This window comes from Brachyhypopomus gauderio, unplaced genomic scaffold (genome assembly GCF_052324685.1).
Source record: "Brachyhypopomus gauderio isolate BG-103 unplaced genomic scaffold, BGAUD_0.2 sc62, whole genome shotgun sequence".
Classification (NCBI taxonomy): domain Eukaryota; kingdom Metazoa; phylum Chordata; class Actinopteri; order Gymnotiformes; family Hypopomidae; genus Brachyhypopomus; species Brachyhypopomus gauderio.
In genome coordinates, this window is record NW_027506883.1 from 941,877 (window position 1) to 956,233 (window position 14,357).

General features: G+C 43.6%; 2 protein-coding genes across 4 annotated transcripts; both read right to left on the minus strand.

The window, feature by feature from the left end:
- Positions 1-145: 145 nt before the first annotated feature.
- gapdh (glyceraldehyde-3-phosphate dehydrogenase) lies at positions 146-4,779 on the minus strand. Of its 2 annotated transcripts, none has more exons than XM_076988449.1 (12): positions 4,599-4,779; positions 4,040-4,085; positions 2,605-2,704; positions 2,329-2,435; positions 2,164-2,254; positions 1,939-2,054; positions 1,737-1,818; positions 1,486-1,637; positions 1,243-1,321; positions 859-942; positions 480-577; positions 146-398 (listed from the first exon to the last, which is right to left on the minus strand). In XM_076988449.1, the coding sequence occupies exons 1-12, from the start codon at positions 4,774-4,776 to the stop codon at positions 329-331; spliced, it is 1,203 nt and encodes a 400-aa protein (XP_076844564.1). In that variant the 5' UTR covers positions 4,777-4,779; the 3' UTR covers positions 146-328. The 2 variants fall into 2 exon arrangements, with proteins under 2 accessions (XP_076844564.1, XP_076844563.1); XM_076988448.1 differs by having other exon boundaries at positions 4,566-4,779.
- A 3,490-nt stretch (positions 4,780-8,269) lies between these two features.
- nppcl (natriuretic peptide C-like) lies at positions 8,270-10,458 on the minus strand. Of its 2 annotated transcripts, none has more exons than XM_076988451.1 (3): positions 9,878-10,458; positions 9,244-9,388; positions 8,270-8,999 (listed from the first exon to the last, which is right to left on the minus strand). In XM_076988451.1, exons 2-3 carry the CDS (start codon positions 9,340-9,342, stop codon positions 8,700-8,702), a joined length of 399 nt encoding a protein of 132 aa, XP_076844566.1. In that variant the 5' UTR covers positions 9,343-9,388; positions 9,878-10,458; the 3' UTR covers positions 8,270-8,699. The 2 variants fall into 2 exon arrangements, with proteins under 2 accessions (XP_076844566.1, XP_076844565.1); XM_076988450.1 differs by having other exon boundaries at positions 9,244-9,406; positions 9,878-10,446.
- Between the last annotated feature and the right edge of the window lie 3,899 nt (positions 10,459-14,357).

Consider the following 14,357-nt stretch of genomic DNA (forward strand, 5'->3'; position numbering starts at 1 on the left):
CTACTGCCATCTTCAGCCATGTTCTGTGGCTAGAACACCCAAGTCTAGCCTTGGAGCCAATACAGGACCACTAAACCAGATGTGCCACTTGTGCTAGCTATACCAAGGAATTTATTTTGGAAAAAAGCCCAAATCACAAGAAAAGTTCACAGCAGAGGACTTTATTACATCAGAGGTTTAAGCAGAGAGAGAGATGTTCAAATGTTGGTGTCCACTTCAAACCTCAAACAGGGCATTTCTCATATAAAAAAAGGATTGGTCTTAAAGCACAGTACTGCAAGCGGTTTTGTAATCAGTTGGGAGAACATAGTTGTCAAACTGGTCACATCTACTCCTTGGAAGCCATGTGGGCCATCAGGTCACAGACACGGTTGCTGTAGCCAAACTCGTTGTCGTACCTAGGGGAGAGAAACAAGGTCACCGAATAAACCTGCGACAGCAAAGTAAAGAAAAGGCCTCGATGCTCACGTGGCACTCACCATGTCACAAGCTTGACGAAGTGATCATTAAGAGCAATACCGGCACCAGCATCAAATATGGAGGAGTGAGAGTCACCATTAAAGTCTGTAGACACCACCTATGAAAGGACATGACAGATGACAGTCGTTTCAGGAACTACAGCAAACATGAAATGCACCCAAGGAGCAGAACTAACTCGTGCCATATCCAGCAATAGACTTGGTGCATCACAGCACTTAAACTGCTGAAACAGAGACCAAGCCAGAAACCTAGAAGTACAATATGCACAATTCCATACAGAATGTCTTGATAAGTACCAGGCTGTTTCACTTCAGAGACTTTGCAAGAAAGCACTTATTTGAGAAGCTATGGGAGACTATGCAAAAATGTGGCACATACCTGGTGTTCCGTGTATCCCAGAATGCCCTTCATGGGTCCATCAGCTGCAGCCTTAACTGCCTTCTTTATGTCATCATACTTGGCCTGAGTGAAAAGGTAGTTTAGGCATCTGAACTTGAGGCACAACATGCATGAACAAGTTCACCCCTCATCACCCCCCCCCGGCCTCGGGTAAGGGGGAAGTGAAAGTTGCTCGTCTAGACCAAAGTACCAACCACATGTGCTCATCAAAATCAAATCCATAGCACCCTGGGGAACCTGTGGTTTTCAGAAAGTTCAGGCATTTCCACGACTACCAAGTTGCACCCTCCCTATTCATTCTATGAAAACCAACCACATGTGGCATTTGGAATATTTGCCAGCACAGACAGCTCGTTTACTCACCGCCTTCTCCAAACGAACAGTCAAGTCGACCACAGACACGTTGGGAGTGGGAACACGGAAGGCCATACCAGTCAGCTTGCTGAAACGACAAACAATCCACTTACAACCAAAAACGGGAAGAGAAACAAGCCTGGATTTCACTCCAATTCAAGTCAAAGCAATGAGGATGGAAATTGTGCATCAAGATTAGCAGTGATGCCAATCTATCATCATGCCTTTAAAATTCAAAACAACCGAACTGACCCATTGAGTTCAGGAATGACTTTTCCTACAGCTTTGGCAGCACCAGTGGAGGCTGGGATGATGTTCTGGCTGGCACCACGACCATCTCTCCAAAGCTTACCAGAGGGACCATCAACAGTCTTCTGTGTTGCTGTGATGGCATGTACAGTGCTCTAAAAGAACAGAAGGGTGTTGGTGCATTAGAACAAATGGGATTCATTTAAATGGAAAAACTTGGGGCTATGGAGACAAACTGAAACATGCAATCTTACCATAAGGCCCTCAATGATGACAAAGTTATCGTTAATGACCTTGGCCAAAGGAGCCAGGCAGTTGGTAGTGCAAGAAGCATTGCTACGAAGAGGGAGAAAAGGCCAACATTTGTATACATTCCATTAAACTAGAATGACACTTCTACACAATGGAGTCAGCATGCAACCTAATGGTTATCAAACTTGGTTTGAGGCTTTGTACCTGACTACTTGAAGAGATTTGTCATATTTCTCATGGTTGACACCCATGACAAACATTGGCGCATCAGCACTGGGGGCAGAGATGATGACCCTCTTCGCACCACCTTTCAAGTGAGCCTAAGGAGAGGTCAAAGCTCAGATCAGGTACAGGAACTGACTCATACATTAGAACACTATTGGGCCACCTTGAACATCTAATAGTTAGTTTCAGCACACGCTCACTTACTGAGGCCTTCTCAATAGTAGTGAAGACACCAGTAGATTCCACAACATACTGGGCACCAGCATCACCCCACTTAATGTTGGTTGGGTCCCTCCTGCAGAGAGAGAGGGCAAAGTCAGGTACCAACATGCAAAAACAATTAAAGTACATGTATGTAAAGCAACTTACTCGCTGAAAACCGTGATGGCTTGTCCATCAATGACGAGTTTGCCACCCTCAGCCTTTACCTCTCCTTTGTACTGCCCATGGGTGGAGTCATACTTGAACATGTACACCTGGTCAGAGGAAGATAAGAGGGTTAGGCTGAACACGGTAGGGAAGGGGTGAAGTCAAACTAAAGATCAGGCGGTGTGGTTCCAAATCAACACAAGTGGGATTTTTAACAGATCAACGTTAACAGCATTTACAACATCCACTTTGAAAAGTAATCAAGGGCAAACTCACCATGTAGTCCAGGTCAATGAAGGGGTCATTGATGGCCACGATTTCCACTTTCTTGTTATGGAACGCAGCACGAGTCACCAGACGACCGATGCGGCCAAATCTGCAACACAGGAGTCTGTTCAGGACCTGTGGGCCACTAGTCATCTCAAACCCAAGATCTGCACCTCCCAGGACCTCTACAGTAATCTAAAATTTAACACTGTAAAGTACAACAGTTACCGTTTGCTATTCCAAAGAATGCAGACCACTTGAGATATTAAGCACTCAATACAGCCCAGGAACAAGTGACCATCAGATGCAGCACCTTACCACTAGATGGTGGAACTTCAGCACAAGTTATAGCCTGGGCCATTTTTACACAACCACCCCACCCCCTCATCTTCAAGTCCATGGTCATGAGGGCACATCATACTGCACTGCATATGCAGCTAGGTTAAAGGGCAAAACTCAACTCGACAAAGCCATACCATATTACCAGCTTGATTTTGAAGTGAATTAAAATGCTTTGTAATTAGCAGACAGACTTTAGAAGCATGATCAGTGGTGTAGGTGTGAACTTAGCTGCCAAATAAGGTCACTGAATAAGGGACAGTGATGGTGCAGACAGATGTCAAATGCAGGAAGAAAATGTTTTAAATGCAACCAAGAACTTGACACAAGACTAAGGATAAAGTCCTAATCTAGAAAGGCAAAAAAAAAAAAAAAGGCTCAGTCAACAACTAGTTACAGTTTAACCCCAAAAGCTTACAGAACAAAAGGAATTTGGACCACACCAACCCAGAAAACAAGACAACAGGTTTATGGACCAGACAACCACCTAGACATCAGATGCCTGAACTCTGAGGTTAATTGTTGCAAGAATGGAAACCAAACCTTCAAAGGGCATACTGAAGCGTTTATAGGAGAGTATATGTAGCATACTGTAAACGAATGCAGCCATGACCTCCGAGCTATGCAGGAGGATCACATTTCTTATCGGACACCCCAGTGTTTTAGCGCATGACAGCTGGCGTCTGAGAGACGGGTCACGGCTGAATGGCTAGGCCACGCCCTTAGAAGGGGTACAGGGGAAATTCAAAGGCAAACTTTGACCCTTTGCAAATAAAGGGAGACTGCGGTGTTAAAAGTACAAAGTTGTCTAGGCGGTACAAACGTCATGCTGACGACATGAGCAATTCACAAACAAGTGGCGCAATAAACTACACACAAAAGACCCACATAGGTCACGTTATTGAACTTAATATGCAACAGGTGGAGACTACGTCATGATTACAGGACTTTGGTGTATGAAAGACCAACACACCTGTGCTTTAATTATACTACACACAAACCGGCAGGATATAGTAGTACATGTCCTTTTAAATGACCATCACAGCCAGCAGGTACATCTACAATATGTAGTCTACTTTACAAATAGAAGTTTATATCGCCTCACCCGTTGATACCGACTTTAACCATTTTCTCTGCTTTGGTCAGGTCCTCTGCAAAAAATAAAAAGACACAAGTTAGTTTATCCGCGCCAGTCGGATAACACACTTGCAGTTACAATAATTCAAGTCGAATGGTGATAAAGCGGAGCAAGATAACATTTGGACGTGTTGGTATGTAGCACTGGGCTGAACCAGGGCTCGGCGAGTGAAGGTGAAAAACCATAAACACAAGTGTTGAGATTTGAAGAGACGAGGAGCACTAGAGCCTCCTCACCAAGGGAAATACAATATGAGCAAAAAGATCCAGATTTATCTGTGCAACACTAGACAGAACAACGTGAGGACACGCATACATCATTAAAGTTTTAAAACAGCAACCACAACACGGTTTTAGTATCCTCAAATAAATAATCCAACCGTGCTCGAAATTAAATCCAAAAACGTCGGGTAAACTTTAGTTAAGTCATTTCACCATGATAAACATTAAGCCCGTGCCTCGCTCACGCAAACGTACGACTATAATAAACCCACTGTAGTTTAGTAAGCACAGCCCGGTCCAGTTACCGTTAGTCAATGCCCTTCGTCCTGACTGTGTGAGTGCAGGAGTGCAGGCCTGTTCTGAATTTATGCTGGATGTGATCCGTGATCCCGCCTCTTGGACTTTAACACTTAATTGGGTCCACCCCTTCATAATGTCAAGGTCATGCAGGATAACTCTGCTTCCTTCCATCCGGCACACCATCTAAAAGATCTCTAACACACCAGAATGGAACATCTTACCTAAACTAAGAACATTTTACTTGACTGCAAATCACTAAAATTATAATAAACAAAAGGTTTTAATATGTAGGCCTATGTCATATTTTTCTGATATTAGTAGAAGGGCTGAAGGAGTGTAATCCTGTCTCAGTGTAGTTTCAGTGTAAATAAACAGCTTTACTCAGGTCAGCAGTCCAAATAGTTCATTTCTTCCCTTTAAGTGTTTTATTTTCAGTACTAAATAAAAGACTATGTAAGAAGCTGGTAAGGACAGAGCTCTGATTGGTCCCATTATTAAAGGTTCTGAGAGTCAGAAGCTCACTTTGACCTTCTCGCCCAGCTAGCACCGAGAGTGAAAGAGAGCCGGGAGCGGAGGGATCAGGTCGCTGTCTTCCTGAGCAGATGACATTTACCAGAAAGACCATGACCCTTCACTTTTAATCAGGCATTCCCCGCAGTACCTCTGCTCCGCTGGCTCGCTCGTGCTGCCTGTGCGCCTGTGCGGTCCCGCTTGTCTCTCACAGGCCTGCGTCGGTGCGTCTCCCCACGGCGCATGCGCAGCGCACTCAGGGTGGGAGTCGGCGAGGGAGTGAACGAGCGTATGTGAGACGCATAAGATGTATGTTTGCCATTTCACTGTGAAAAGTGTGATCATAAAAAAATCCGATGATCATTCAGTTACACGCACCAGTTCTACAGTTCTTGTTTTTTTACTGAGAATAATATAATCATTTCAATTTTAGAAACAAATTAGTTAATTGATCAATTTCAGACTATCGTCAAAGTTTCACCTTCAGGGTAGCAATCAGCAGTCAAAACAAAAAGAATGACCACATTATCTGGAAATTTGATAAAGGGTTGTACAATTCAGCCTTCCCTACACCAAGGTGTTAAAGAATTTTATTTGACTCAAATGTAAATTGATATACTGTAATGTGGAGCTTTACAGGGTTTGCCGCTCTCTGTGTACTGTATTTCATCTGTAGAAAAACTGCTAACACACCTCTGCTGTGAATATTCTCACTCTTGGCTTCTCTTGATGGTCTGAAGTTTTAAGGTCACACTGAAAGGTCAAAGAGCGCTGCTGATGGCATGTAAAAATAAGAAGCTGGCTAGTGGGGTCACAACCCCGCCTGATCAAATCCTGCACTGCTTTACCCTGACACTGTACCTCTGTCCTCAACATTAGCAACATTCCCAGTCTCGTCAGGCCAGAGGGAGGTGTCTGGAGTGACGTCTACACCACACCAGCGGTATCACTGGATAATGTCCTGTGGCTTTGGGGGGGAGTTTCCTGCAGGAAAGGGTTAAAGTAAGAAGGAAACAAAATGCCTTGTTACTGACATACTGAATTTGGTATAAAGATTTCATGCAAACTACAGTTCCTGCCTAGGGCAACCCATGTGTGTGCATACAGGCAAATACCGAATACTGCAGACTGTACGTAGGTATGAGAAAAATCAATATAGTGATAAAACATTCTCACAAATTACAGCTGGCATCAAAGGCAGGCAACTACAACACAGTGAAACTGATCGTATGTATGTGTGTGTGTGTTTAGTTCAGCATTGGCATTTTTCTAAACTGAGTTTGTATAATCTATAGCTCTGCTGTGTGCCAGGGGGGTGCAGACGTGTTCAGCCTCGTTCCAGCTCTCCCTCTTTTGCCCCCCCCCCCCCCCTTCTATCCCGCTCAAAGTATGTGCTGGAGGGGGCCCAGGCTAAAAATAAAGGCTCAAAGATTGACCCCACACTTTTTACATGTGCAGCTATCTGTTCCAGTGGAGAACATGGCACCTCACTCAGAGACAGCTGAATCACACACACACACACACACACCCCTGGACGTATCCTCAACACACCACACTCAGATGAGACAACTGCTAGGATTCAGTAGCAGATATTAAAATATAGATTTTTTTTTTCATGGCATCTTGGTTCTTCAGTTGAGTCTCATTTATGTGTATTATTTATCTAACCCTTCCCCTTTTAAAAAAGATTAAATACTCTATTTGGCTTAACTGGTCGTATTTCTCTGTCAAGACTGTTTTTGAGTGTGTTATATATTAACTCTTAGTTTTGAGGCAGTGTGGTTTTTATCTGTCCAATCTGGACTAAAGCTCAGAGTCCACTATCTTGTGACTAGTGCAGAGTCCAGACCAGACGGCAGTTCTTCAAAATAAGATATTGTGCCACCTAGTGGTGATAAACTGGAATATGATCTCAGGACAGTGTTCACTGACTGTAACATAAGCCCCAATACAACAACGGGTACAAGTCTCTGAAACACAAAACACAAACAAGATAAGTCTTCATAGCCTTCAAAAGTTAATTAGTTATAAATAATTAAAAGCAGCTGAAGACTGAATATTTAGGACCCTGGTGATTCTTTTCCATTTCTGGAGATATATATCATAAGAACTTTATTCTTGTTTAGTGTTTATATAACTATGCTAATTCTTGAATTCTTGACAGTGGTTATTTGCTGAAAATCCTTATGTCTCTCAGTATAAATGAGTATAATATTTATTCTTGAGTTTAATGTTCCAAGCATAATATACCCCAAATGCGGCCCTACTGCAGAGTATGAATCAGAGGGCACTTGCTTTGAGTGGGTATCTAATGTACTTGGAGACAGGTTCTCCTAACTAATACATATACAGAGAATGTTAAAAGAACACACACGTGACATAAGGCTCTCACAAATCACGACTGCCTGCTGGAGATATTTAGTGCTTTATATGTCAGGGATTTAAGCGACATGTTTGTATCCATAATCCTGACGCCTACACAAACAAACATGGTACAAAATTGCTGGCAAGAAATGAAAAAAAAAATCTGTTTTTCATGCAGTTCTGAAACCCTTGACAGTGACTGTGGTTATAAGAGCAGTACTGAAAATATCCCCACTGTGAAATTAGGGAAATACAACAATGACGCACATCAACATGGGATGAAAACCTCATTGTGTTTGCACTCCGTCCCATTTATCTCTCATTGCCAGACGGTGCTGGTCAAATTAGCACTTCAGAGACGTTTGATTGACAGACATGGAAGAAAAGAAGTTCTGGCTCGCGCTGTATGTAATGAAAATGTGGTCTAGCAGTGGAATCTGCCAAGTTTTTTATCACGTCTTGAGTGTGAATTGGAAATATTCCCTCCATCATGTGTCATATTGTCAAGTTAATTAGGTCAAAAATAGTGTCAGTATCAAGTGATTCATCACTTGGGCTAAAATACACTCTTCTACAAAGATGACAGGGGAGCTGTGCTATAACTGCGCCGGTGCGATAATAAGGGTGTATTTTCTGACTAGCGTGTGGGCACAGAAAGTGCAAGTGTGGCCTTTGGGTTGGTCTACAACTGTGAAATCAGCTTCATTACTCATTGTAGTGGGCTTTTATTTCTTCAAGAACACATTTTAATACCACATGCAGTCAGTGCCTATGCAGACATCCTCAACACAGAGCAAATTACATGATTTTGGAAATATTTTATTCATGCCAAATATACACAAATAAAGCGAGCCATGTTAATTTTGTTAATAAATTATGCTTATGCCAGACAACAGTCTAGTTTCAAATTATTTACTAAGATCTAAATAATGAAAGAAGAACATAACAGATTTTCTTCATCCTCCATCACAGTACAGACAGAGCTTGAATAAACACAGGTTATATAGCACTTACTAATAAACCAGTTTGCAATACAGTAAGACGTCACCTCACATCTCCTAAAACCTAAAATCACAAGCATAGTAACAGTATAAGGAGGTCACCACGTAGTTATCAGGAGGTCATCATGTAAAGGGGTGAAACTCACTCTAAATCTAGACTCGCAGGCAACCTTTACCTGAAGCTTAGCAGGTCAACACCCATCTCTGATTGGTCTGTCCCTCTTTATGTCACTAGCAGCCCAGGCCACTCATAGATCCGATGCGATCCAGTTTCAGGCCAAAGCAACCACGATTCCAGCCTCGCCTTGACCGGTCTGACAAAGCTCGCTTTTGATTTGCCAGAGCCCCCTTAAGGAGGCGGAGCCAGGAGTTTTCATTTTGCACGGGGAGGTCAGTCCATTTGGGGGATTCTGCGACCTTTAACCCAGAATTAAAAGCCTGCACGGGGTCCTCTGATGGGTCACTCGTGAGATTCTGCAGATCATCTAAGGTCAAGAGGTCATTGTAACGCTCCAAGACCTGCTCAATGACCTTTAGTAGGGAAGAGTAGAAATGCAAAAGCTGTTCAAATGTCATGACTTACCCAGCAGTCTTTAAAAAATAAACAATAAAAACCTTTATAACTTGTAAAAGCTACCTAACAGTTGAAACCAGAAGGCTTTCTTAAAAATGTATGAAAGGGTCCCTGTTCTGAAATAGTCATACTAAATTGCACACAGTGTACCCTAATTACATTTCCACACCAAAGCCAGTAGACATGGGCGAGGCACCCCACCTGCATGGCGTGGTCGGGGGAGTGCAGGCTCCGGGCGTGGCTGAGGTCCACCGGGACCAGCAGGAGCAGAACTGCTGGCAGGAGAGCCGAACACAGCATGGCACAGTCCGGACGCAAGAGCCCGAACACACGGCCAAGGAGAGACCTGGAGGAGCACAGTCACCTGCACGGAGCAGGTCACACCAACAACATTAGCGCCGCCCGACACGAGACGCTTCCATGTGATTTAGACATCTAGACGCTGCAGACAGATGAGGGAACGCACGTGAAACTCATACGCACCAACATTCAATCACAGCATGCAGTGGTCTCTCAGCTCAACAGCACTTTAAAATACAGCCATAGTATAATACTTTTGAGGACATACACCTGGGCACCATTCAGTCCTTTTGTATGATCCGATAATATAATATACCACAGATTTTTTTCTGTAACTGCAAATATGTATGTGTTTAAAAATACATTTTCATATTATGAAGAGAAGAAAACATGCACTGTGAAAGAGAGTTCAAAAGTATTTCTGATAATTCTGAAAAATACAATAAAAATGACTAAAGGTTAAAAATGTACAACTCTTCACACCATTATTAGCTTTCTTAATCAAAAACACAACATGGCATCATGCAGCACAGACCTGGATATCGCAGACACTGACGTGTGTAGGATCCGTGCGGCTCCAACACTACGTGTGAGGAGAGATGAGGAGGAGAAGGTGTTGTGAGGTTCTCGCTGGAGCTGCCTGTGGGAGAGCTGCCTGCTCAGCGAGAACTCCTCTCCATCACTCTTCCTCTCGGTCTGCTTCGGCTCTTCTCCTCTCCCTCAATATGTGGCACCTGCTAAGAGCATCCTTTACTCCCTCCTCCTCAGTTTGATTTGTAGTGTGTGTGTGTGTGTGTGTGTGTGTGTGTGTGTGCGTGTGCGTGCATGTGTGTACGTGCGTGCATGCATGTGTGTGTCTGTGTGTATGTGTGTGCGTGTATAATTTAGTGGCATATGTATTGCTTCCTAAGGTTGGGGTGTGTATGGATGAACCTGGCTACTCCACCCCCTAAAAATAAAAGATCTTCTCTCAACCAAACACATGTTGTACATGCACACATTTTATCTGCAGGTGATGGGGTGTGTGTGTGTGTGTGTGTGTGTGTGTGTGTGTGTGTGTCTACGTCGTCCGGGAAGAACGCTGTAACCCCAGTATGCGCACCAACCCTTAGACAAACACACATGAACACACAACCTCGGCTAAAGACGGGACACCAGAAAAAGCGATGGTGAACCCATGTGATCCCTCCCTCTCCTCCAAAATGATCTCACCCTTCCTATTCTCATCCCTCATCATGCCACCCTCGCTGTGCCCGTTCTCCCTCTGCCAGGGTGCGTTTGTGTTGCCAGTGGCGGCCCTGGCACAGAGTTACGACCACTGGACAGCTGCCAGCGTCTTCAGTAGCTCTCGCTCCTGTGGAGACACGTAGCTCTCAACGACCACACTCAGATCAAACCTTTCTTCTCCCTCTGTTCCTGGAAACCAAGTGGCTTTGTTCTGTTTTTGCAGGTTCATTTGTAGCATCTAGTACCCACAATGCTTTGGAACATAGTAAATAGTTTTTCCCTCGCTGTGACATTAAATGGCAAGTGCACAGCACACCCGATCACAGAGCAGGGCTTGTTTGACAACCAATCACAGAGCAGGGGTTGTATGATGGTGTTGATATGAGGACCCCTAATGCCCCGTCAGCAGGAATAAGTGTGATTGTGTCTGTCTGCTTCTCCTTGTCAGTGTGGGCATATATCAGCTGTTTTCAGCTTTTTCTGTGTTCTCCTCAGGTTCCTCTTTTCGTCCGTTGATCCCTCTCTCTCTTTTTCTCTCTAGGAGTAACAGTCTGTCACTGCCATCTGCTCCACTGTTCCCCCTCGGCCTCCGAGAATATGAGCAAGAGCCACACACGCAAGCAGGCACACACACGCATGACACACACACATACACACACACACACTTGCAGAGAGAGAGGGAGAGAGAGAGAGAGAGAGAGAGAGAGAGAGAGAGAAGAGAGAAGTAATCACTGAATCTAAAATCTAAAAGCATTCCAAAATGCATGCATCCCAGGACATCACATCATCAATAGGTATTTTACTCTACAACACAGAACACACACACACACACACACACACACACACACACACACACACAGATCGCTGGCCTCGTGAAGCAGCTTGTGGTCCTGTTGTTTGATCAGGTCGAGGCTGGTGTTTTTATGGATGTGTACCTTGTCTCTCTCCAAGTGAAGAATAGCTCTGCTCTGCAGCCAGCTGCTGTCGTTAGTAGCCAAACCTGCACATCCATTTCCGTACCTTCACTTGACTGTCAGATGTTGTTGCTACGACCTCCGACACCATTAACCCCACTGCATTATTCAAAAAGCCTAAATTCCTTAACATTCCATTAGGACATGCAGAGATATTCATATGCATGACTTTATGAATCTATGTATTTATAGAAATCTGTTACAATACTGTTTCTTCTCATTAACTGTCTCCATTTGTTCCAAACAGCATAGCTTGTACACACTGCACCAATTCAGGGGACGCGACTACCGATATGCCTGTTGCACAAAGTGTTCTGATTTTACATACCACACTCACCAAGACTGCACGATACTAATTGGCTTCTCTGGCACTCTCCGTTTGTCATGAGAGTAAGAGGAAGCGTGTGCAAAGTAAAAGAAAAGAGAGATGTGTAGGCGGATGAGTGGGCGAAAAGAGAGGGATGAATTTAGAAAGACTAAAAGACGAAAGGATGGATAGATGCAGCTAGAATGCTATAGCACGTTATCTCGGAGCGAGAGAGAGAGAGAAGGGGAAGAGGAAAAGGTGAAATACGTACGAATGTGTGTATGTTTAAGTGAAATGTATAGGTGTGGGTATCTGTGTTTGTGTTTAAGTGTGTTTGGCAGCTCTGTGGGCAGAGACAATGAAATAAATGTAGAGGTGTAGTGTGTGTATAAGTGTGGAGGAGGGTGGGCTGCATCATTTGTGTGTGGGTGTGAGAGAGGACAAGAGACCCACAGAAGAGCACAAGAGCAAAGAGTTGGGAATAAACTTCTGCAGAGAGAAAATGTAGTTAGAGGGGAAAAAGAAAGAGAAGACAGGCAGAAAAAAAGGGTAGTAATACTGTCGAGACAAGCTGTGACACTCACAACCATGACTTCATCTTATTGTACACACACACAGAGGAGAGGGAGAGAGAGAGAGAGAAAGAGAGAGAGTGAGAGAGAGAGAGAGAGAGAGAGAGAGAGAGAGAGAGAGAGAGAGAGAGAGAGAGCGAGCTCTGCTTCTTTAAACAAGCATTTTAGACTAATCTGGACCAAAACAGGGAATTCATATCAATTTTTATGTTGTTTCTTTGAAATATCATCATAAAGTAATGATCAATGAACTGGTATACAAAAATGTCACATAAGAAACATGGATCTAGTTTTCTGGTCTGTTAAGGTGACACGGCCAGTGAGGCCTAAATAATCATCTCTGGTTTCCTAAAATAATATAGACCAGCCACTTGACATCAGACATCAGAGTCAGAAACATTGCCACGAATGCAGTGTTTATGACTAAAAAAGGCTACTTAATCTTATTTCTCCTTTTTGTTTGCTTAATATGGCAGAAAAGGTAACTTTATTCTAATCATGTCTTGAACAATGAAGAAAAACCACCTATTAAGGTTGAGCAGATATTTCATAACAGTGATGAAGTGAATATTAAATGAATAATAATTAATGACTAAAAGGTTCTGTTAAAGCAAGATTGCATGTGCATTTACCTTGCAGTAGGAATCTGAAGAACACACGGATTCTAGCACCACCTACGCACACTTATATGCAGATCACTGTAATTACCTACTTACAATAGTACATTATCAGAGTGAGAGGGGGTGCATCTAAACTACATTACCCAGACATGAGTAGTTGCTGTTACCTTCCTGTATGCCAGCACGGTGCTGTAATTAAAATCAGAACTTTGCCTACACTCCGCGCATCTCAACACCACGGCTGCAACAATGAGCGGTAATCAAGACGTTTACAGCGAAGACATTTTCTGCTTTAGTGAAGAGATGCTGGTTTTGGCTGCTACGCACATCAGAGCACGGTGCGGGATGGGTTTCTGGGCTCGTTGCTATGGTTACGCCGGTGCGGCGAGGTTAGCGCACACGGCAGAAGTTCAGGTGCTAAACGGTCTAGCCTTCTGAACTCGTACAAAGCCGCTATTAGTCACATTTAATACTTCGCACTCCATTGTCGTCGGGGTTAAAGTGATGTCAGCCATTTCGGAACGTCACCATTCATGCGGCATTGAAAAGCTCAGACAAGAGGAAAATTAGATCCAGCACAAGGGGTTGACCTTTGACCTGGACGTTTTCCACGCAGAAGCATTTAGCCTTGAACTGACAGCAGCTCAGTGGTTCAAATCATGGCGTCTTTTGAATAGGCACAAACTCTTTTGTCATGTTACAAATTTCAGAATTTCAGATGATTCCAAGGTCCAGAATCATAATTTAGAAAGTGGTCCCTTTTCTGTGGATACAAAAGGTGAATATGTAGTGTTATGACCTTGTGTCACTCAGTTTCTGATTCTAGATGAGCAGAAGCACTTGGTCATGAAAGGAGACCAGTAGAATACACGTCTGTTCATTTGGTCAGTTATGAAAGGAGACCAGTAGAATACACGTCTGTTCATTTGGTCGGTTATGAAAGGAGACCAGTAGAATACACGTCTGTTCATTTGGTCAGTTATGAAAGGAGACCAGTAGAATACACGCCTGTTCACTTGGTCAGTTATGAAAGGAGACCAGTAGAATACGTCTGTTCATTTGGTCAGTCATGAAAGGAGACCAGTAGAATACACGTCTGTTCATTTGGTCAGTTATGAAAGGAGACCAGTAGAATACGTCTGTTCATTTGATCAGTCATGAAAGGAGACCAGTAGAATACACGTCTGTTCATTTGGTCAGTCATGAAAGGAGACCAGTAGAATACACGTCTGTTCATTTGGTCAGTCATGAAAGGAGACCAGTAGAATACACGTCTGTTCATTTGGTCAGTCATGAAAGGAGACCAGTAGAATAC